The 23,661-nt window shown below is 46.8% G+C and overlaps 1 protein-coding gene across 1 annotated transcript; it reads right to left on the bottom strand.

Moving 5' to 3' along the window:
* Nucleotides 1-10,757: 10,757 nt before the first annotated feature.
* On the bottom strand, nucleotides 10,758-12,706 carry CBLN1 (cerebellin 1 precursor). The gene is made up of 3 exons (XM_062500112.1): nucleotides 12,434-12,706; nucleotides 12,124-12,243; nucleotides 10,758-10,955 (listed from the first exon to the last, which is right to left on the bottom strand). Exons 1-3 carry the CDS (start codon nucleotides 12,704-12,706, stop codon nucleotides 10,758-10,760), a joined length of 591 nt encoding a protein of 196 aa, XP_062356096.1.
* Nucleotides 12,707-23,661: the final 10,955 nt, after the last annotated feature.

Genomic DNA, 23,661 nt, shown 5'->3' with positions numbered 1-23,661 from the left:
TGCAGTTAAATCAGAGCCCCCAGTTACAGACACACTGCTGAATTTACCATTCTTGACCACTCTGGTGTGAGGCATCAGCACTTCAAACAAGAGCTGTGCCAACTCAAAGAAGATGAAAAGGGCATCATTTTCTTCAATTATTCCCAGGGAATGTACAGCTGGAGTTTAAAAAACTATGATCTTTTAACATTCATCCTTCTGACTAGGATGCTAAAAAAGTAAATCCCTCTGAGCATCACAGCTATACTTTAAAGATGAGTCCAGCAATAAAAAAGATTTCATATGGCTAACTGATACATTTTCTACTAGGTGGAAAGACAAAAAAAAAGCCAAAAAACAGAAAGAGATACCCCAAGCTATGACAAGTTTGCTGTGTAGGTGATATATGGTAGTAATTGACATCCTAACAATAGGAGACTATAAAGATACCTTGAAATTATTTTCTTTTCTATTTCTTCCCTCTCTGCTTTTCCTCCTCCATTTCTTCAGTAAGGCAGATCTACCAGCAAGACAATTTAATCTTCCAAGGATAAAGAAAGGCATCCTTGTCTAAGAAAAAAAAAAAAAAACTTCTACTGGTCAAGGACAGAAAGCCCAAGAGAAGGAATTACCTCCTGACAGCGAGCTATTTTTTTTATCTCTAGAAAAGGAAGCAGCAGTATTCTGGAAGAAATAACATTGATTTAGCTGGAATGTAAGGAAGACATCTTCTGCTTGATGTACATATCCTTCTGGACAAGGGTAGGACAATAGCTTGTATTCCCTGAATGAAATACCTCCTAGTGTGTCTTCGTTATCATTTAGTGAGAAGAATTTTATTCCCTTGTAACATGTAACTCTGAACCTGCAGAAACTTCATGCTCAGTCATGAGCCGGGATGGATACTTATTTAATGAGCCACCAATAGGGTAATTCTCCCAGGCTCTTTTGCCATGCATAACTGGGAGAGAGGAGTCACTGTCCCATCCAGTCTGGATAATAATGTAAACCACACCAGCCAAAGGCACCGGTACAATTTACATCCTTGGCAAAACAGACACAGACACCAAACACAGCTACTGTATAACTTTACAATGTAGAGCAACTCTTCCCATGTTTTTTGCTGCTGCACTTCACAACATAGTACGCCAGTCAGGTTCAACAATATTTACTAAAGCGACTTATTAGTCAAAGAATCAAGCTTGCTCTCTTGGGCTTATATGTAACACAGAACAGGCCTCCACGTCTATCTTCACAAACATACTTTTGCCATCCACCTTAAAAGCAGCTGACTGTTGCTTGTGATTCCTTCTAAAGGAATGTTCCATTTTTCAAAATGCCACTTTTATCTGCTGGTTTAAATATAAAACAACTCTGGTACTTCTATTATCTAGCTGAAGGCATACAGAGCTGGCAAGCTTATGCCTAAGTGCTTTAACTTAAAAATCATAAAGTACCTTGTTGCTATCAACTCCATGGACACACTTTCAACTTAAAAGTTTTGCAAAATGGTAGGCTCCTCAACAGAGTAACTAGAGATATCAGTATCTGTCTCCATCCTTTCCTGAGGAACCAGTCAGAGATGTGGGGAGCCAATACTTCAGCCAGAATGAAAGTATTACTGGTTTCCAGCAGAGTTCCTAATACTGAATATCAACAGGGTTCTTCTAAACAAGAAAAAAAAATTAAGTTAGAAAAGGGAAAGCACAGCATGAACAACCTACAAAGGTAGAAGAGAAAACTGGAAATGGCTACTAAGGGCAAGAATTATTTTAAGTTAATCTCAGAGATGACAGGAAGTCAATACACAAAGAGGCAGGCACAAACTGAGTTAGCACAGCCAAGAGGCTCTCCTCCTGATTGGCAAGGCTGAAGTATTGGGCCTTTTGAGAAGATTACTAAACCAGTTAAAACTGAAAAGCTGCACAACTCATGGAGAAAACTCAGCAAATTAGCAACTGCAACAGAAGGAATATACAAAAAGTGTCTCAAGATATAAAGGACTGTTGCACATTACTGATGTAGTGGACATAAACTGCTGTGGCAAAGGGTTTAAAACTCTGCTACACCTGGTCACATGTGGCCAGGGCTTACCTTGCCTGCCCAGAAGTGCTTGGTGCTTCCTGCATGTAACAGTCCCCTTAGTTCACGATTGCAGAAATGTTTCTGTGCTGTACAACTGTAGAAAGGAGCGTCTCACCATCCTCCTCTGCCCCTGAGAACAGACACAGGGTTAGTGCAACCTGGCCACAGTGTAACAGGAGAGAAATTTCCATAAACTGCAGAGGTAAAGGGCTGAGCAAAAAGCATCTGAGTCAGACAGGAGCTCACTCAGCTGCACAGTGTACAACAGCCTTTGTGCAGAGGCATTCATTAGACACCAGTGTAGATACAGTAAGACAGAGACACGGTGTGATGTGATATGCTGTCACCATTAAGGTAGGATGTGACAGATACATTTGGAAAATATAAAATATATTCATACAGCTTCAAATTGAGAGAATGCACATGAAGCCAACCTGAATGAACAGCCCTGCCTTCTGTAGAATGTGCTGACATTGCTAACACTGATCAGACCAGCTCCTAATTATATCAATTTATAAGCCATAACCCAATGTTGTATTTGCAACATCTTCAGCTTTGCTGAAAGCACAATACAGTAAGGGAACATTAAAAACATTAAACTAAAATTACCACTCTGCTGTTGATTTCTGATTATACAGGAGTCATCTTCCCAGCTACTGAAGCATAACCAAAGGGATTTGGCCGTGTTTCCATGTTCTGACCATAAGGCAGTCATGACCAAACGTGTGGGTACTGGCCTAGAGAACTGCAGCTTCAGTTTGCCTGGTGTCAGCAGCCAACACCACCTTGCACTATGACCATCTCAGCCACAAAGTCACAAAACAGTCAGAAACAAAAATTGTGGTTGCCCTTGCTATTGTGTTCTCAACATTTTTTGTGAGCGCTTTACTCATTTTGTCTTAAAACAACTCCAGGACAGTTCAGCTATTTCCATTTCCACACAGGACAAGTATTCAAATCCTCAGTACCATCTGAAGCACTAGTAAACAGAGGAGAGGTAGTTTCTTCCTAAAACCATTGACAGTTTCAAGAGAAGATAGTAACAGATACTACTTAAATAAATATTTTACTTGATATATTCAGTTTCAATGCCTTTTAATGGATTTTATTTTTTATCTTCAATATATATAATTATTTTAAAGAGGAAAATTTTTCATGGGACTATAGTAGTGCCTAAAACCCTACACTGATAGAAATTTACATGACAATCTCCAGATAACACTGGACCACTCAGTGACATTCCAGTTATTTAAAAAAAGACCAAACAAACCAACCTATCCTAGGCATCTTTAGACATCATTTTTTTTGGACAACAGCATCATTTCACTATTGTTTATCACTGAAACTACTGAATATCTCAACATTTATCCAGAAGACTTACATGATCTGAAAAACATAGACAAAATAATTCAGCTGTGTTATGTAAGGCTCTATGAAATGATTAAAATGAAATGTGAGAAGAAGAAATATTAATGTATTTCTTCAAAAGTGCTGGTCATCCAAATAATCCTTGTCTCATGCAAGCGTATCTACTGTTTGCAACAATTCACAAAGTGGGACTGGGATGTATTTCTGTGACAGCAGTTTCCTGAATTCTTCCATAATATCCCACGGGCAGAATAAGTTGCAAGAAGCTGCACTGCAACACAGCTATGCAAATTTATGTCAGCAGAAAAAACTCATTTAATGACCCACTGGAATTAAAACCATATCTTCAAAACTGAGCCCTGGCATCTCTGCTTTAAAAAAGAAAGATCCTCCTCTTCCTGCTATAGAGGAAAGCTGATTTTTCTCTCAATGCATTTCAAAGTCCTTTCTTGTCAGTAAAGTCCTTCCACTATGTATATTAGGAAAATAAATATGACTTTCACAGGTCGAAATGCTATGTGAAACCTGTGCTTCAAGACAGTGATGTCTTAGTTTTGTACAGGGAAAAAATTAATTCCAAGTTTGGTCAGAGCTGTGCAATTGTTCATGTACGTGACAGGCTAAATGCAAAGCTGGTAGGTTTATATAAATTAATGGTGGTTAATTCCCAGCAGAGCTCTCAATTAGCTTAATCAAGCAACAAAACAGGCCTGGGAATATTTCAGAAAACTCAGTGAAGGTCTCTGCTCAGTGCAGTACTGCAAGAGGTTGGCCACATGACAAAGTGCACAGCTACAGGAATTAAAAATTTCTACTGTGGATATAATAACTGCTGAGCCTCATCTCACTCCTCTGGATAGAGCTGGTCCTGCCATTTCAAAGGAGGCATTTCAAAACTAGAGGCTGCAATCCTCTGGGTTGTGTGAACAATTGAGCCTTTGGAAAGGCTCTTGGAAGACTAAAATAGTGAGATTAATCACTCAGAAGACAGCAAAGGAACAATAAAACCAGATTGAAAAGAAAGAAATCAGAAGCTTCTCTTGCCCCACACCTCAACAGATGGAATTGTAGGGAAATTCAGCTTTCTTGTCAGCCAGGAAAGACAAAATCAAGTAAAGAAATTATAAAAACATTCAAAAGGCAATTATGAACCCATGCCAATCAATCATTTTAAAACATGATTCAATGTATGCTGAAAAATTTGGTTAGAATCAAAGTAGGAAGGATAATTGACCCATGAAATCTCAGGTCCTGTGAACCAGATTTTAACAATTATGAAATCAAGAATAGTACCACATGAATGGCAAATAAAAAAATACTTCTCCATTCTTTCAGTGGAAATAGTATTTATCAGGTCAACATATCAGACAGAGTGACCAATATCCTGAAGAGTTATGCAAGAAATTTTGATAGAAAGAATTGTAGAGTGAGCAAGATGACAGGTTCATAACTTTTATTTTTTTTTTTTAAGTCTCAGCATTTTTATTTTGTAACAGAAAGAAATATTGACCTGCTTTGGTGACAGCAGCACCAAAACCAGCTGTCATGCAATTTGTGGCATGGGTATTTTATCAACAGAAAAGGGTCAAGAATATGCTAATTTCCACTAAAATATTTATGTTTTTCAAGCAGTTGTTGCTACTGGAAAAATTAGAAAACACTGTCAGTGTAGAAGGAGCTCAAGGAGGATGGCCCTGACTTGAATGACCCTGAAGCCCAAAACATTGAAAGCACATTAAAATTTATTAGCATGAAGTCCAACAATGCAGTGAGAATTTCCACTACAAGCTGGATGACTATTAACTGCAAACAAAGCAGGAGTCCTCCCGTGAACCTTTAGTCCTTGAACGAGTGTTGTGTAGACAAAAAAAAAACAAAACAAAAAAAACCCCTGGAAATATAACTGCAGCTGAAGCACTGGTACTTCTTCAAACATATTGTATGCAACATAAATTACTAATGTGAATGACAATTATTCACATCTTTTGTCTTCATTTTGCTCAAATTCTTCCAACATCTCTTTCTTGGGTCTTCTTTTTTTCTGATAGCTTAGCAGAATTTCAGTCAATTAGAAGGTCACCAAGAGCAAAAGTGCCAGGAGTAGCACGCTGCATGAAGACTCATGACTAAGTCTGAAGCTGTCTTTGTTAGTGATGTAGGCACAAGAGGCAGGAGGCCCTTGGGTATATATTCTTCAAATCTACATGCTCATGCAATTTGAGACCCATTCTCCAACAGCTCCACAATTCCCTCCCAAAGAAATTTTCACAAACAGAGTTTTTTAGAATCCCAGATACGTCCTGCGTTCAGAACAACTGTTTCACTTAAGGAATCCCATACTGTAAGGACCTAAATGCTACTGGTGAAATGGGACATGGCTCATTACCATATCTCCCCAGCTGTATAAAGCTGCAGAAAGCCAATGGCATTAACTTCCTCTCTTGTCCAACAAAAGGCTCAAAGTTGTCATGGGAGAGAGCAAGAGTGCTCTGCACCCAGATGTGCACAACTGTTCACACTGGGCTCAACACTGCTTCTGACTTTGGATTACCGGAGTAGAGGAACCCCACTCCCCTGTGTCCTAGGAATACACTAGGGGAAGAAAAGGGGTGCTAGTGGAAGGGGACGTGCAGGCATTGCCGCCTCCAGTCCGCCCTGGATTTTCAGTGAATACTCCAAGGCACAAAGAACGATCACTGCCAGCCTTGCCCTCTCCTCCCATGCAAAGCACACAGCTTGTTTCACTCTCCAAAAAAACGCGAGGCTTTTTTTCTTTTGGGACAAGCAACAACAGAGGCCTTTTGGCAGCTCTCAGCTGGCAGAATACGCATCACACTTCACCCACTGACCCTGTCCGAGGGCGAGACTAAAACAGTTCCACAAGGTGTGTCCCACCCGGGACTTCTGCACTACCAGAGTTTCCTCAGAACCTGAGCCTCCCTGCTCCGTTTCTGCACATCCCATCGGAGATGCCTCCAGTAAAACCCTGATCTCTCCCCTCCCGGACCACCTTTCCTTTTTAGTAGAAGGGACATGCTCAGAGGTCACCCTCAGGAACCCAGAGACCAGATGGAGCACACAACCTGCTTCCAACTTCTTCACGCCCAGTCCTCACAGTACTCTCACGGTCCCCTCCGTGCCTCTAAAACCCCGCGGGGGCCAGCCCGCTCCGCTGCCCGTACCTGTTGCAGCCGGCTCCACCCGGGGCTCTCCAGCACTCGCCGGCTCCGTCTCCAGCTCGCAGGAAGGATGCGGGCAAGGCGCTCGCTGCCGGGGGAGGCACTGCCGCTGCCAGAGCTGGGCGAGCCGCCCCCGCTGGCCCCGGGCAGGGCTCGGCTCTCCCCGCTCCGCAGCGGCGCTGCCTCGGAGCAGCGCAGCCGCCGGCGGGGCTGCAGGGAGCCGGTGCCCGGCCATGCACGAAGCCCTGCCTCTGCTGGCTCCTCGGGAGCGGCCGATTCCAAACGAACTCATTGGGCTCCAGATGTACCTGGGGGGCAGACCAGGGGAAATTTTATTTTGCAGTGTGGAATGTGCGTTAACTATTCCCTGAGTTAACCGCATTTGACTTGGTCTTCTGTTGGACCAAACTCGGCGTCTCCTGCTGGAGACATTAATCTGTACCTTCTCATCGTTTGCGCAGAAGAGAGTTGGTTTGTTTCTCCCTGTCCACCCCCTCCGCCCCCACACGCAGTCCCTAAAAACCCAACAATTAAAAATGTGGATTTTCCCTTTAATTCCCCTACATTGTGTAATTATATTCACATTAGAAATCAGTCAACATTGGTCATTACCATTAGTGATATGCTCATAAAGCAAACACTAGACATGCTAATGAACTGAATGAAACATAATTTCTTGTTGTGCAAACTCACGCTCAACGCTAATCAGCAATAAATTCAATCAGACATTACATACATCAACTGAAAACACATTAAAGCAGGGTACCGAGCAGTGGCTGCTCATTTCCGGGGGCAGCGCGGCCCCGAGCCCAGAGCAGCCCAGCAGTGCCTCGGCCGCGGGGGCCGGGACGAGGCCACCGGAGCCCCGAGGGGAGACGGGTTCCCTGCGAGAGACCCCTCGGTAGTGGGGTCCTTCGTGGCTCCCGTCCGCTGCTTATCGGACAGAGCCGGCTCCTTTTCTGCCTCCGGCTACCCCAGCCTGGACAGCAGTGCCCGCAGCAAGACTCCCCCAGCCTGTCCGGCTCCGCCGCTTAAAATGGCACCCATGCCCAATTCCTTCTGCTTGGTCACCTCCTCGGAGCCCGTTCTCCTCCTAGGGCCTCGCAGGGCCCGGCGGTGCCCGGGCAGGAAAGCAGCCTTGCCTCGGCCGCCCAGGTACGGGTGATTCCCAGGATGAGAGCGGACTCCGAGCAGGTGCAGCCAGGTGCTCACTTAACATTTCCCCGCCATAAACACGGGGCCAAAGCAGCGGCCACGCATAAGAGATGGCGATGGCTGCAAGCAGAGGTGCAACCGGCCGGCTTGAGTAAGTTCAGCGCCCTGTTCGCCCCGTCGGGCGGCGCCGGCCCCGGGACGCTCGTCAATGACGGCTCCCCCCGACCGCCTGCCGTGCATTCCAGCCGGATCGGGGGGGCACCTTCACGGCCTTCCTCTCCCTGCCCGCCGGGGGCGCAGGGATGGCAGAAAGGGGCTGTTTTCAAACACAGCGCGTCTGCTGAAGTAAATCACGGGACAGCAGCCCCGCCGCCTCTCGGACGCGCCACCCGCGGTTCCGGACTCCGCTGCCGGGAGAGCTCCGGCCGAACTGGGTCGGGGAGGCAGCGGGACCCGCCCGCCCCTCCAGGGAGCCGGGACGGGGTCCCGGGCCAGGGCGCCCTCCCAGGACACCGGCAAGGGCTCCCCAGCCCGACGAAGAGGCCGGGCGCCGCGGGGGTTTCGGTGCGGCGGCGGCTTTACCTCCTCAGCCAGGACGCCGTAACTCCGGGCGGCCCCGCGGTGCGGAGCTCGCTGAGGGGAGCGTCGCTGAGCGGGGCGGGGGGCTCGCTGCGCGGGCGCGGAGCAGACGAGGCTGTTTCAAGCAGCCACGGAGGCGTTTTATAACAGCCGCAGAGCAGAGATTTGCTGCGATCGGAGTAATGTAATTTCCAGCTGCACAATATTAATGAGACGCTCAGAACCAGGGGAAAACTTTCAGCGGAAGGTGGCGGGTTTATTTGTTTCGCGTTAAGGGAGAGGAGGGAAAAGGAAAAAAACAAAAGACAAGCATCAGCATCATCAGCCCCCGCACCTGCGGCGATCGCCGGGATCCCCCGCGGCGGGCCCAGCCGGGAGCTGCTGCCTGGCTCCAGCGCGATGAGGCGGGGAGGTCACCACAGGGCCGCCTTCGTTTCTCTTGCAACCTAGTAATTTTTGTTCCTTCCCCCCGTATTTTCCCCCCACTGCCCACTCCCCGCCGTGATGGGAAGCAAGGGCGGCTCCGCTCGCCCTGACCATGCCGCTCTGGAGAAGAGGGCGCGGGCGGGAGGGTGGAGGCGCGGTGTGAGAGGCTTCGGGAAAGAGTAATGAAGAGTCTCGCGTTGAGAGAGGAGATTGCGGCCGGAGAATGAGACGCGTTGGCTGTCTCGAGCAGTTTGTAACTCCAGGTGAACGCAGCCCGGCTGCCTTCCGTCATTATTCATTCTTCATAAGTCTCAGCTGTTGCCTCGCACGGCTCCTGGCCAGCGGCCGCAGGTGCCGAGGCTCCCGGGGAGCTGCTGGCAGGGCTTGGGGAGGGCCGGCCCGCGCCTCCCCTACTCCTGCGGGGAGCGAAGCACGACCTGGGCCAGAAGGCATTTTGGCCACTGCGCCGCAGGGTGACGGAGGAGTAGGAGGTGAGAGCAGGCTGGCGTGTTCTGCTTGGGGTCCAAGGACCGCGGCCATCCTCGGCTCCGGTCGACCCCGCTCCCCACCGCGGCACCTCGCGGAGCGCTTCCCCGCCCGCCCCGCCGGCCTGTTTCCAGGGCAGAACCTGTGAATAAAGCGAGAAGCGTCGCTTATTGTGCACGCATTAATGCGCGAGCTACTTCTTGTAGCTAATTAAATTCCTTCCCGGGAGCCGGGGACTCGCCCGGCTCCGCTGGTGCCGCAGCCGGGGCAGCCCCGCGCCCGCCGCCGCCACGCACACAGCCCGGGGTCGTTTCACCGATTTATTTCACATTGAAGTTTAGATACAATCGAAATCCTCGGTACGCACCTTTTAATAAAAGTAGTAATCTCTTTGAGTACTGCAAAATTATAGCATTTTTATCTTCAAAAGACGGTAAACAAACCATACCAGCGAATCAATAGTACCAGCCTCGAGCGCACATGGTCAGGTAGTTTTAGGCGGCCGTATAAAATGCGATCTGGTTTAGAGAATATAATACAGATAAATGCTATAAATAAGTAGATATCAGAGACGGCGTGAAACTTCCTCCTATCGCCGGGTCGGCTCGGGCTGCCGGCATTGCCCGCAGGGCTTGCGGGAGCCGTGCGGGGCAGCGGGGGCCAGCGGGCCGCATCCCCCGCGCCAGTCCCCCTGCAGCAGCCCCCTCCACCGGCCTACCTGCATTGAGAAACCTTATTTCTGGTTAAGAAAAATAAAAGTCCCATTTAAACTTTATTGAATTAAAGCAAAAATTAATTTTCAATATTCACACATATATTACAGAGTAATAGTAAAAGTTCAATATACTTCCTGGCGTTTAGTTGGGCCACGTTGTACAAGAGCAAAACAAGCATCAAAACATTTAGCAGCCTTAAATTTCACAATCACTCAGAATTACATAGAAATATTGAAATACTCTAGTCAGCCTTGGCTGTGGGTAGTTCTTCATGTAGAAATTTTTCCTTTTGCCAGCCAGTACACAGCAAGAATTGCAGTTTCCCTTCCATCATGGCATCCATGTATTTAAAAAATACTTTGCTTTTTTTCTTTTTTTTAAAAGTTAAACTCAGAGAAAGAGTCAAGATTAACATGTTTTAAAAACAAAACTACAAAATATGCTGTAAAGGACAATGAAAATAGCTAAAGTCTACTTGTGTGAGGCAGAAGCCATGGGGGAACAATGGCAGATTACACCAATGACACAGAGATGGGAACTAATTTTGTGGGAGGAGAGAGAAGAATATAAATGGGGGTTTGATCAATTATAGTGTCTCCCGCCTGTTGGCTGCAACACAACAAAAATAAGTAGTAATTCTTCAAAGCAGATGTACACAAACCTAAGCAGGATTAAGCTTCTTTAATATTTGAATGTAAAAAGTCTGCTGTCCATGACTCTTCAAACCCAGCTCTGACTTGGGAATTTGTAAGAGATTTCTCCCTTTTCTTGGATGAGAAGTGACTTAAAGCGGGAACACTAGAAATCCAGAGAATGTTGAATACTTCCAGCCTCCCATCAAGTTTCCTCTCTCCAGTTTTAGATAAGCTCTGTCTCCTTTCTCCATCTGAATCAGGACTCCATTGCTAGCAGCTTCTCGGGTTACATCTTGGTCCCCTGCAAAGGCAGAAATCACTGGCCACCCATTTAGCATCAAACTCACCTAAAGAGCAAGATAAAACAAAGCCCTCTGTCAATTAAAGTCAGACAATGACACCGCTGGGGTTCGCCTAACAGGCAAAATGCTTAGTTAAGGAAAGGCCTCTTTTGAAACTCCAGCCCCATAAAAAAGAAATACCAATCTAAACTCAGCTAAGGTATGTACTCCAAAGGAAGAAGTCTTTCACCACTGTTTTAGACCAACAACCACATCAAAACAGCCGGTGCATATAAAGCAGGACATTGATCCTATTTTGGAGAATTTCAATAGGGAGCCTGTGTTTTCAGGCTATGAAAAGAGGTCTGCTTGTACTTATTGAAAGATGGCTTTATGTGAAACCTCAGAGACAGCGAGGAGCAGAGCCACAGCCGCTGGAGTCAGGGCCTTTGAAGTGTATTCAAGGGGTAGTTTTCCTTTGTTAGGCAGCAAAGACAATATGCCACACCACAGTCAATAAGCTCTGCTAAGCTTGCGCTAATGATCCCGGGACTGCTTACCCCACATTAATAATACACTACTTGCCCAATCTAAAGGTGTTAAGACACTTGCACCAGAACAGTGCTATATGTCCATTCACCTTTGCAAAGTGCATCATCATAGAGTCAGATTTCCTGTCTTGATTATGCTACCTGGCTTCAGGCCGGTAATTTATTAACCCTGCCTAGAGCAGCATATGCATCAAACCCCATAGAAAAGGCAGGAACGTATAGGGTAGCTGCACAGACATGCACAGATTCATTATAATTTCCATGCCATGGTCACCTCCCTGAACCCCAAATCCCTGTGAAACCTTCTGCCACAGGAGAGTGGGTGAGAAGCCCGCCAGGGGCCGCGGTTCCTACGGGCTCTGTGCAGGGATGTTTCTGCCAGCGCCTCGCGGCACTGGGCAGTCCGAAGGACCGGACAAGCTGGGAGGGGGCGGCGGGCGGCCGACCACCTGCCATCCCGGGACGGCTCATGCGGACAGGGGCCGAGCGGAGGCCTGGTGGGGCTCCTCGGCCCCTTGGGCACGGTCCCCTCGAGCGGAGATCGCCGCAGGTCTGAGCTCCCGCGGCGGCTCAGGGGCACGTCCCGCCCCGCCGCCCTCACGGCCCCGTCCCCGCCGGGCCGCGGACCCGTCTGCTCCCTCCCTCGGTGCCCGCGGAGTCCGGCGACGGCGCTCGGGGCTGACCTGGATGGTTTGCCTGTTGTACACTTTCACCACGTGAAAATTGAAACTGTAAATCCCTTTCCTGGGCGCGATGAAAGTGCTCCGCTCCGAGTCGAAGTTGCTGCCGATATTCACTAGTACCTGTAAGGGAAGGGCACCGTCAGCACCAACGCGGGGCCACTGCCGCCCAGCCCCGCTGCCCCCCGGCCTCTTGCTCCCCCCCTCCCTCGGGGCGGCGCGTCCCCGGCCCGGCCCCGCCAACTTCTCCCGCGGCGGCGCGCCCCGAGCCCCGCCGCCCCGGAGCGCCAGAGCCCCGCCGCGCCCGCCCCACCTGGTCGAAGTAGATGATCATGGTGCGGTTGCTCATCTCGGAGGGCTCGTGGTTGGTGCTACGGATGGCGGAGAAGGCGACCTTGGCGCTGCCGGAGCGCACGGAGATGCCGAGCGCCGTGCCGGTGGGGTCGGAGGTGGGATTGGAGTCGCACACCACGAGGCACTTGCCCTCCAGCACGATGGGCTCCGTCTCGTTCTGCCCGCACGCCACCCACGCCGCGCCCAGCAGCAGCCCCAGCCCCAGCCCCAGCCCCAGCCCCGGGCCCCGCATGGCGCCGCGCTCCCTTCGCTCCGCGCCGGGCGGCACCGTCCGGGCTCCTCTCCGCTCGCTCCCCTGCCCCGCCGCGCTCAGAGCGGGGCCGAGCGCGCCCCGCCGGGTGGGAAGCGGCCGCGAGGAGGCACGGGAGCGCCGGCACACATAGCGCGGCGCGGAGCGCTGCGGTGCGGAGCGGGGGCCGAGCGGTTCGGAGCGCAGCGGAGCCGCCCGCCGCGCCGAGCGGGGCTGAGGGAGGCGGCGGGAGGCGGCGGCGCTGCCGGGGCTGCCGGCGAGCACAAAGACGGCGCGGGGCGCGGCCCCGCCTCCCCACCGGCCCCGCGCTGGCGTCAGCGCCCCGCGCCCGCCTCCGCCGCGCGCGGCTCAGCCAATGGCCGCGCGGTCCGCCTGCCGCCGCCCGCCGCCGCCGCTTTTGTGGGGCGGCGCGGGCGCGGGCGCGGGAGCAGGTGCCCGGCAGCCGCCCGCACCGCACCGCACCGCACCGCACCGCACCGCACCGCACCGCACCGCACCGCACCGCACCGCACCGCACCGCACCGCACCGCACCGCACCGCACCGCGCCGGTAGAAGCGCCGGGGCGCGGAGGCTGAGGCAGGGTGGGGCACGAGAACTCCCGTGGAGCGGCTCGGATCGGGACGTCGGGCACAGCCGGGCTGAGGGTCCGCGGGGCGGAGCGGGGCCGTGGCGTTCCGCGGTACAGCTGGGCGAGGCGGGCTGGAAGGGAGCGGGCTGCTGGCCGGGCAAAGGCCTGCTGCCGCCTCCGAGCAGCCAGAGCATCTCCTCTGAGTTGAGACTCCGCGCCCCTCCTGCCGGAGATCGCACCGAGGGATGGGATGCCACGGGTCCCCCATTCAGAAGGATCCAGGCTCCTCTGTCTTTAGCCGCCTCGTTGGCATGCCGGGGAGGAACAAAGGCTTCAAACAAACGCAAGGCTTCCTGAGCAAGAAGCTCCGACAGCGTCTGGAGCCTTTCCTGGCCGACAGCGCTCGCTGGCAGAGGGACGGTCCCCCGCCGGGCCGGGACTCCGTGCCCTGCCCCGTCATGGGACCAGCCCGAAGTGCGGGTTTAGGGTCGTCGTTGTTTCCCGAAGTGCAAAGATCGCTTTGTCTCGGTGGACGTCTGACCTGCGTTCGTTCTGGATGTGCTGTCAAAAAGTCATCGCCTGGGATTGTAAATGAAGAGATTAGAAACAAACGACCGGAACAGAGTTATTTTCTAACTGGCAGCTCTGTTCACAAAATTAAACTTCAGAGATAAAAACTTTTATGGAGTTTGTAGCATCTTCTCTGGAAAACTGAATGTCATCCAAAACTGGGCTCCAGTGCAAATCATTATGCATTTTTGGTAAAGGCTTTACTTTATTTTATTGTGCTGTTCTGGTTGTGTGATTCGTAAGATTTTTTTTTTTACCTGGGAAAGTGATCTCTCTCTCTGAAAACTGCCATAAATAAAACTTTACTCATAGAACTGCCCTGCTAAGTTAAACGCGTGTCTCTAAAGTTGTTCAGACAGTCTGTGAAGTATCAGAGTCTGCCCGTGGGTTGGTACTGGCTGGCTGTGAGGGGACGGGATGTAGCGGGAACCAATGGCATCAGGAACCTCCGCAGGGAGGGTCAAAATGCCCCGCACTTCAGATGTTCAACACTGAAGCAGTCTGGAAACCAATGCAGTGGCAAAATGGTTATAGGGGAAAAACAGTGGTGAGAAAGGAGTTGAGGAGATAATAAAAGAGAAACAAAAATTCTCCTGAGAAGTAGAAAGTGAGTGGGTGGAGCCACAGCATGTTAGAAGGTGTGTTATGCTTTACTTTAAGACATGAGCTTAAGATTTACCATGTATTATTGCTGCTGACAGTCTTAACTGAGTCCAAAATCAGAACCAGAAACTTTAAAAAAAAGTTAATATTTCTAAGGGGTACAAAAAAGGGTAAACCAAATAAAAATTAGTGAAAATGAGCATTTTGCATTCTTGTCATTTCAGTGAGATGACTTTGGGAAACAGAAATTGAAGGAGTGTGACTCTGCCCTTTTAAATTTTTTGAGTGCTTGAGTCAAAGAAACATACGTGTTCTTTCAACACACATCACTCATGAAAAGTTTTCATGTACTTCTCTTGTAAGATACTTCTCATGCATGACAGAAATCAATTCTCTTGTGCTATAGAGCTCTTTAAATGTAGCTTCTGGATTTGAGTCCAGGAGGACCTGCCAGGGCTGGAAGTTGTTTGGTGTGGTGACTCCTTGGCAGGAGGCTGGGTGGGCCTTCTACCCCCCAGCTGTACTCTGATGGCTTGGTGGATGGACTTCCCAGAAAGAACAGGAACAGGGTCACCTGGAAAATGGACAAATTTGCCACTTTACCTCACACAGGAGTTGGGCAGGCAGACGAGGCATGGTGCCAAGATTCCTGTGCCAGACACCTTTGTTGTCAGTGATTTCCAGTCTTGCACACTTGACTAGCACTGTAGCATCCATCTTCTGCAGCTCTGGCTGTAATAAAATAACACCTGCCATGCAAATTCGACCTGACTTAATTTTCATTAAATGTCACATGCAGTGCTAGGCAGTTGGGTTGAATCTCTCTGTATTGACAACAGTCTCTGACTCGTACTGGGCACAAAGAAGAGGTGCTCAGGAGGAGGATGTAGGGACTGATATTTAAGCACATGGCATGATTAGTGACGTGTGGCAAAGAGTTCCCCATCTAGGAGTGGAGATTTGCAAACCCAGATGCTTACAAGAGGGCCAGGAACTAAGTTCCCCCATCTAATTACAAACTGCATTGTTAGTCAGTGTCACTGAGATCCGAGAGGGCAATGGTCATTGAGATACAACGAAAATGGTGCCACGGTATTAACAAACTAATAGATGTTGTAGATGTTAGCCTGAAATGGATATATTTGTCAAGCAGAACTCTTTGGTGTTTGCTTTTATGAAAAAAATTGTGGATTTGGTGAAAGTATGTAAACTGTCCATTGTGTGGTAACTTGCCCTTGACCTCAGCACTGACAGATTGACTGCAGATTATGAGTTTGTGGAACTCCCCTAATGTTTCACCTGAGATTAAAGGAAAAAAAAAAAAACAACCAAAAAACAAAACAAACAAAAAAAAAAAACCCAAAAAACCAACCAACCAAATTGGAAATAATCTGGAAGGAAAAAAAATAATTGAATGATCCTTTTTAAGCCCCTGAAGCACCACTTCAGGAGTGGTTACTATCCTGCTCAGATCAAGAGAGAGTTACTTATTTTCTTTCCAGAAAGAGAACTATAGAGAGACCAAAATAGCCTGGGGTTTTTGCCTCTTACAGAAGCAAGCTTAAAGCTCATAGGTATTGAACTTTTATCTGTAGAAACCAAAATATAGTTTAGCCACAAAGCAGCAGCATTATTTGCCCTCCATTACACTGTCAGTGAACCTTAATCCTGTTTTAGGAAAATCATCCTTAAAACTCAGTCTCACTACACATTTAACTTCAGCTTCATTCATGAAGAAAGTCTCTAAGGGGAACAAGCATAAGCTTCTCTGAAAATAAGTACAGAGAAATCTACTGGAAACATTTCTATTTCCTTCAAGAGAATAATTTAGCAAGAGTTTAGTTCACTGTATATAAATTCACCTTTTCACAGACTACTTGCCTTTTGATTTAATCTCTGAGTAAGAAATGCAAGGTCTGGTCCATAACTGGATAACTTATATGAAATGCAGTTTGTTCACTGCTATATTAGTTTATGAACTATAAGCAGCAAAAAACAATTTGGGGATTTATATATGCCTACATAAACTTAAGATACTTGTCTTCCTATGCATCTGCTGGGATTCTGTACAAAGACCGAGGATGTGTGAAAATGAGATTTAGAGTGAAACAGTTCTTGCGGATCTATCCTGTGCTCTATCTAGAAGCATCTGATTTGCTCTCGTAAGAGAGGTTTGCATGTATTTATGGTGATTTGCTTATGGTGTCACCTTCAGCTTCCACAGCAAGCAATTAAAGTACCTCAAGAGCAGGCTGAGTTCACTGAGAAAGCGCACAGCAGGAGCAGATGCACTGCTAGGGTGCCATCCAGTAGAATTATCTCTAATTCTCCACACCGTAGAATAAAAAAGGCCCAGGACCTGCTGTGCCACTTGCCTGCCTGTGCAGGTTGTACTCAGCAGAGAAAAACCAAAACACTGCACAGACAGGTTTGTGGGCCAGGGGAGAACAGCACCCAGCCAGGGATGGACACCCAGAGAGTGCCTGTGCTTTCCCAGGGGTGTGCCTGACAGCAGCTGCCAGCTGATCATTTGAGTATATTCCTGTCTCAACCTTCTCTAATTTTATTTGATCAGGTTGCTTTCCAACACTAATCATGCACTTTGTCCTACAGAAAAGTAGTTCTGATTTTTACCTTTAGATCTCTCTTCCAGCTAGAGAATATCAAACAAAATAAGCTTAGTGTTTTCCCTGTGTCTTCATGTGTTTTGTAATGTTAAAAAAATTGATAAAATATTGAAATAAAAATTCAACTCTTGCAGCTCACGCTTTTGGGATACCTGAGTCTCAGGAGTGGGAATTTTGGTGGATAAGTAGTTACAAACAGAATGTGAAAGGGGAAGGACTTACAGAGTCTTAACCAAAGTGGGGATAGCAGCAGTAAATTGATGTCAAATTGTCTACCTTGAAGGATCCTTAGGCTACACAGGTGTTAGGGCTTGCACATTTTGAAGAACAGCACAGCTTATTAAGATAATTTAATATTAAATATCATCTGCTGCATTTTACTGCCTGCCTGCAGTACAGTATTTGACTTCTTATCTCACATATATATTACACAGGGCAGCTTTAGAAATGGGAAAGAACATTAGCCCACTGCTAAGAGCATTTGAAAACTCCATCCCTGAGACAAATCTTAAACATTCTAGTTTATACAATCGTAAACATCCATGCATAGTATAGAACTATCAAGCTCTTTTTTTAAGAAGTAACACTGGATTTCAGTCTTACCTTGAGACATCTATTTTATAGCTACATTTACTTATGGCATACACAACAACAGATCTCTGTTGCTGTATTGACTGATGATGAGATAATTTATTACTTGCATGGAATATCAGCAGATTTTCTTTCAGGTACAAAAATTTCCTACGTGAGCGATGATGCCAAGGTCAGGAGCTCTATTTGATTTTTTTTGTCGTGGACTTCTGTCAAAAGAAGTGCATTGTTACAAATTAATAACTCAAACTGGAAATTAGTTGCCATTCAGATAGGTAATTATATTTTAACAGGGCAAAATCCCAGCCCAAGCTGCCAGAGAACACTCGGCTGAAGCCAGCACGGGCTGGAACAGCGTGTGTGCTCACTGTAATTGTAAATGGGGCCACCTCGGTCATGCTGCCTCTTCAAACTTAAGAGAATTAAGACCAAAGCTGTCCAAATGTTAACTGAAACTCCTAATAATTAAGGGTTATTAGGGGCTGTTGGCTGGTTTTATTTTCTACTGCAGTGCACTTGTGTTTGTGGATTCTATTTATACACAGAATTAAGAGCTCTGTTTGAACAGGTAATCCAATCTCCTCTGTGTAATTTAGCCAATGATTTTTTCTTTTCTGGCCCTTAATTTTGGCTGTGTTTCATGATGTACGGTGCAATTGCAATACTAAAAATAATCTCATTCAATATACTTTATCTGAAAGGATAAATCAGACCACCTTAAAAATGATGAGTAAAATTCTGTTTGTTTGGTTTTTTTAACTTAAGAAGGAAGCCCCACAGGTGCTGAGGGGAATTTTCCACGTGCATCTTTCCCTCTAGTGGCTGCTCTTCTCAGGGAAAAGCAGCAAGAACAACACTTCTGTATTGGGTACAAATGGATGGCAGGATGGAGGGAAGGAAACAGGTAGACAAACTTCTAGGTACCAGGAAATTAAAATCTCATGATGAGCCATGTGAAGACAAAGATACAATAGCCACGGATTTGACTATATTTTCATGGAGAATGCCATGTGTTCTTGAAATGTTATGATAATTTTGATCGGTTGCATGCAAGACCAGCTTCTCAGCCACTTCATAGTTTCTCACACTGGTCCTTTTTGTCAGTCTGTCATATTCCCAGTGTTTGCAGGACTCATGGGGTTGAAAAATACTCCAGTGACAGCCCATAAACCAGCTGTCCCTCATGTATCCATTCCACACACTTTCCCCCTGTTTGCTAAATACATTCTTCCTTTTGTCTGTCCTTTTTTTTTTTTTTGGCAGCATTATACCCACAGCCAAGTGTCCATGTTAATTGCTTCCTTTGGGCTGTTCCTGTTGGGATTAGTGCCTGTCACACACCCCAGCACCCCTTCCCCAGTTGTGGTTAAAGGGACCAGTTAAAGCCACGAATCCATGACTGTTCAGAGGATGAGGTGGCTGAGACAGTGCTGCAGAAACACAGCTGGCCCAGGTAGAAAACAAGGCTTCAGGGGAGCAACCACCACCTGGCATATTTCATTAGGACTTCTTTCTTGTCTGCATGCAGCAGTGAGTGCTCACAGGCAATGAAGCCCATGCACTGTATTGCATCTCTGGTCACCTTTTCCAGGTGTTGCAACAGTGATTATGTGGAGGCTAAAAGCTTCAAATGAAGTAAGCAGAGAGAAAAAAAAAACAGACAGAGAGGTAGGAAAAAACCTGATGTAATGTCATTCATAGCTCACATGGATATCAACCTGAGTTTGTTTTCCAGTCCTTTAGCTGGAGACATCTTTATTCCTCATTGCTTGCTTTCATCCCTTTGTTTTCTTCCATTTTTGGTACTTTTATAGCAGAGTTGCTCTCTTCAGCCAGACTCATTTATTCTGGCACAGAACAGAATGGTTTAGGCTTTTGTAACCTAGAGTAGCTGAGAGATTTCCTCAACACTTGCCATTTACTGCTCTGACAGTCTACAATAACAAAGGCTGCTGGATACCTCCCCTTATTCACTGCACATATTGGGCATAAGTGGTACCTGGCTCAGAAACTATCACAGAGCTACCCCAGGGTGCTTCCCAGGGCACTTTTCCATCAGAAATCAAATCTGACAGGACTATCAGATACAGAAGGTTAACTTTTAACTGTAAGTCACAAACAATTAAAATCCTGAAATATTAATATTTCATTAAGGGTTTCTTCTGAGAACTTATTTGTTATTCAACCAGTTAAAAGTGTCTATAGCCTTTCCCAGAAGAATTCAGACCAACCCATTTAAAAAAATAATAATAATGGGTTACTTACAAGATCTTTGAACTTTTACTGGGACAATTCTTTCCACACCTATTTCTCTTTAGGTTTAAATAGGAAAAATGATTAGTGGTTATGTCTATCTTCAGTAAAACAAGTAAAATAGTAAATTCCATCAAACACTGACTACAGCTACTTTTTATCATAAAATTTTACAAAGTCTCCACTAGTGAGCTCATTAGTGTAAATGATAGAGCCTTATCTCAGCTTTCAAGTCAGCAGTTCTCCTCAGCTACCAAGCAGCCTATTTTCTTTTGTGACATGGTAATGGAGTACCTTACTCTAGAGAGCAGGGAAAACTTCCTCTCTGCTTTTGCAGGGCAGTCCAGTAGGGCTGCTAAAAGCAAGTAGGCTGAGTGGGGCTTCAGTACTGTTTGTGTCCTTCTGGAAGCCTTTTCAAAAAGGTGCAGAGCCTTTGTAGGGGAGACAAGTGCACATTTTACCCCAAGTTTCTTGTGAGGGGCAGATGTCAAGGGATGATGGAGGAGAAAAGCTGTTTCTTAAAAAAAAATTAAAAGATTCTCCCTATTCTACCCTCCAAAATCTTCGTGGCATAGAAGCACTACATGACATACACATTAGTATCCCAGGATACCATCATTGTACCTCACCAGAGCTGGGGACACTGCAGAGTCCTGCTGGCATCAGACAAGGGTGGTACAGGTCTCCTCTCAGTTTCCAGGAGCATCTGTAGGGGTAGAGGTAAGAGGAACGGGTGGAACTGTTAGACACTGGCAACTACAGATAAATATAAAAATATTCAACTGAAAATTAATACTTCAGTGGCAAAGAGGGGAAAGGGCGGGGGGAAGGACAAAACCCTGGATACCGAGCAATTTATCCTGACTTTCACCTGAAAACCCCTAGTCTGGTAATAGTGGGTTAAACATGTCAGCCGGCACATGACCTCTGCTTTTCATGGACAGCGATCTCTGCATTCACCGCAGCGCATCAAAACAGCTCTAATGAACACGGTCAGGGGCTAAGGCTGGATTGTTCAGGATGCTCGGTGGATTTGTTCAGGGAGAGGGGGGCTTTCCCTATGTCCAGCGCTCATCTGCTGCTTGCTAAAATCATAATAGGGCACCTTTCCATCCTCTGGGCGCTCCGGGTATGTCTGTGAAGGACAGCCCAGCCCCTTACCCAGCGAGGCACGGAGCCGTGCGGCTCCCGCAGCGCTGGGCAGCGCAGCCCGGGCGGTCCCGAGCCTCCGCGGCCACCTCGGCAGCAGCGGAGCTGCGGGCCAGGGACACTCAGAAGAGACAAAATCCGAGAGCTGCGGACTGGAGAGCCTTTTCTGAGAGCCAGCACTCTCCAGCAGTGCAGCAAACAAAATAATCAACTAGGGGATGCGGACGCGGGGATTTCGGAAGTTTGAGTTAATAATGGCTGGAGGAGCGTAACCGTGCCATTCCTGAAGGAAACCTGCTATCCCTACAGCCAAGAGCAATCTAGTTAAAAAAAAAAATAAAAATCCTGGAAGCAAACCACCTTGACTTGGAGAGGAAAGAATATACCTCGCAGAAAACAGTGTCTTCCATTGACTAATTGGAGCAACATTGTTTAAATATTAAGCCGTGAAGCAAAAATTCACTATTAATTTGCCTGGGGTTAAACAGTGAATTCTGTACTCTCAATTCTAGATTTCTAATTTTGCAGCCAGCTGGGACTGTGGCTCCCCCCACAACAGCATTCTTTGGTGTACTGATTCCCTGTAAAGTTCCATCCAAAGCCTATCAGGCTCACAGTCCGTTTTTTTCTTTCATCTTCTCTCAACCTTGAATTTACCTCATCCATGGACTTGAGTGTTTTGTGCCATTTCTGGAACTGCAATTTCGCTACAAGATTAAGGCAGGAAAAGAATAAAGGGAATTGTTTCACATGAGGAAGGCTTTTATATTGTGGGGGGGTTTTGGGTTCACAGAGCACAGGGAAGTGCCTGTATGGTGCAGTAAGCTCTGGGACTGGTACAAGGCTCAGGAGAATGGAGGAGAGATTTTTTTTTTGTTTGCTGAGCATTGCAACAAGTCCCTCCATGACCAGTGTGAATGCAGGGAGAGCTCCTCATCCCCAGGGGCTAGATCTACTTGCTTTGGGAACTTCTGATATAGACGAACTTGTGAGGAGATACAAATTGCACATCATGTAATTGTCACTGCTACTTGGGCTAAATTCTCATTTACACTGGAGTAATTTTTGCCCATATATTAAGTACCACAGTGGGGGAAAGAATAGTTAATGAATACCTCTACCTAGTGCTTCATCAACACTGCCTCCACAGGTACATTTCAACCACTAAAGAAAAAAATCCAAGTTAAGCCTGTCACAAATATAATAGTTTCTTACTTATTCCTTTCTCTAAGTATATCCACCAGCAGATTGTCCATCAGTGCTGCAGGAAGCTTGTGACAAACTGCTGTTTCAGTAATTACTGGAGGCCTGTACCACATTTGTGATGCTGTTCACCGGGGGGGGGTTCAGACCTAGAAAGACAGACATCATCATCATTTTTCTTTTGAAGCTGAGACCAAGTCTGAGTCACTGGGCCGGCCACTGACTGGCTCAGCAGATCAGCAGTGGCACCAAACATATTGTATTTATTGAATATATGAGGGAAACAACGAGAGGTAGGATGGTAACAGCAGTGATACAGAGGGAGCGAGGCAGCACCAGATAAGGAATCCAGTCAGGTATTGGCCAGCCACCAGCATGAACATATTTATAACAAAGATCATTTGAGGGTCATAATCAGGACATAAAGGGAATCTGCTTTATTTGCACATCATCATCACCATTGTTCAGCACATCTTTAAGGTACAAAAATGCACATGTATTTCCCAAGGTTTTAATTAAAAGTACATTTTTTATTTTTGCACATAACTCCTTTATTATATTTGCATCTCAAGTAAGCTGGGAGTTCCTCATTTAGGTTACGTAAAATATCTACCTACATAGAAACCTAGCTGCGCTGAATGACTCTGCACCATATCATTTTCTTCCAGGGTCAGCAAAATTCTTAAAGGCTGAAGTGTAAAAATTGTGTTGCATTGCATCTGCACATTGTCTTCCCTTTATCCACAGAAACTCACCTCACTTGCCTCAGTCCTTTTGCATTCTAGGGTTTATTTACAAATTGGCAGTAAAGTGCTGTGTCTTTGACAGTTTGCAATTAATTGCACACAATCTGTTTAGGTTTCAAGATGCACTGCTCATAAATGATGATATATTCCAAAAGGTAGCCCAATTGGCTGCTTTGCATATTGCATATATTTTTCATATTTCTGAGACAGGACATATGCAAAATCATTTTACTGTGGCACAAACACAGACAAGATTATTTGTAAGAAAGGCCAGAGGTTCTATATATAATTCTTTCACTCACCTGCTGCAGACTGTGGGTAAGTCATCTAATATTTCTCTGCCTTTCTTCTGCATCTCCAGAAGGTTGTTTATTCTTTTAAGAGCTGGAATTCAGTAAATGAAACTGTAATTTATTAGCATTAATATATTCCAATAAATGTTGTTGCAGTGCTCTAGCATTGCTTTAAAGTCAGTATTAAAGAAAGAGTGAATTAGAAGAAAAGGTATTTAAGTCCATCTGATATGCCTGCATGGAAATGCTATTTGTGGAATAACCTCCTTAGAACATGAAGCTGATAAAGGCATATGTGCTAAATGGATCCCAGAGTTGGGACAAGCTTCTTGT

This window comes from Cinclus cinclus, chromosome 11 (assembly GCF_963662255.1).
Source record: "Cinclus cinclus chromosome 11, bCinCin1.1, whole genome shotgun sequence".
In the NCBI taxonomy this organism is placed as follows: domain Eukaryota; kingdom Metazoa; phylum Chordata; class Aves; order Passeriformes; family Cinclidae; genus Cinclus; species Cinclus cinclus.
The sequence above is the reverse complement of the archived record's forward strand: the minus strand, read 5'-3'. Positions and strand labels throughout refer to the sequence as shown.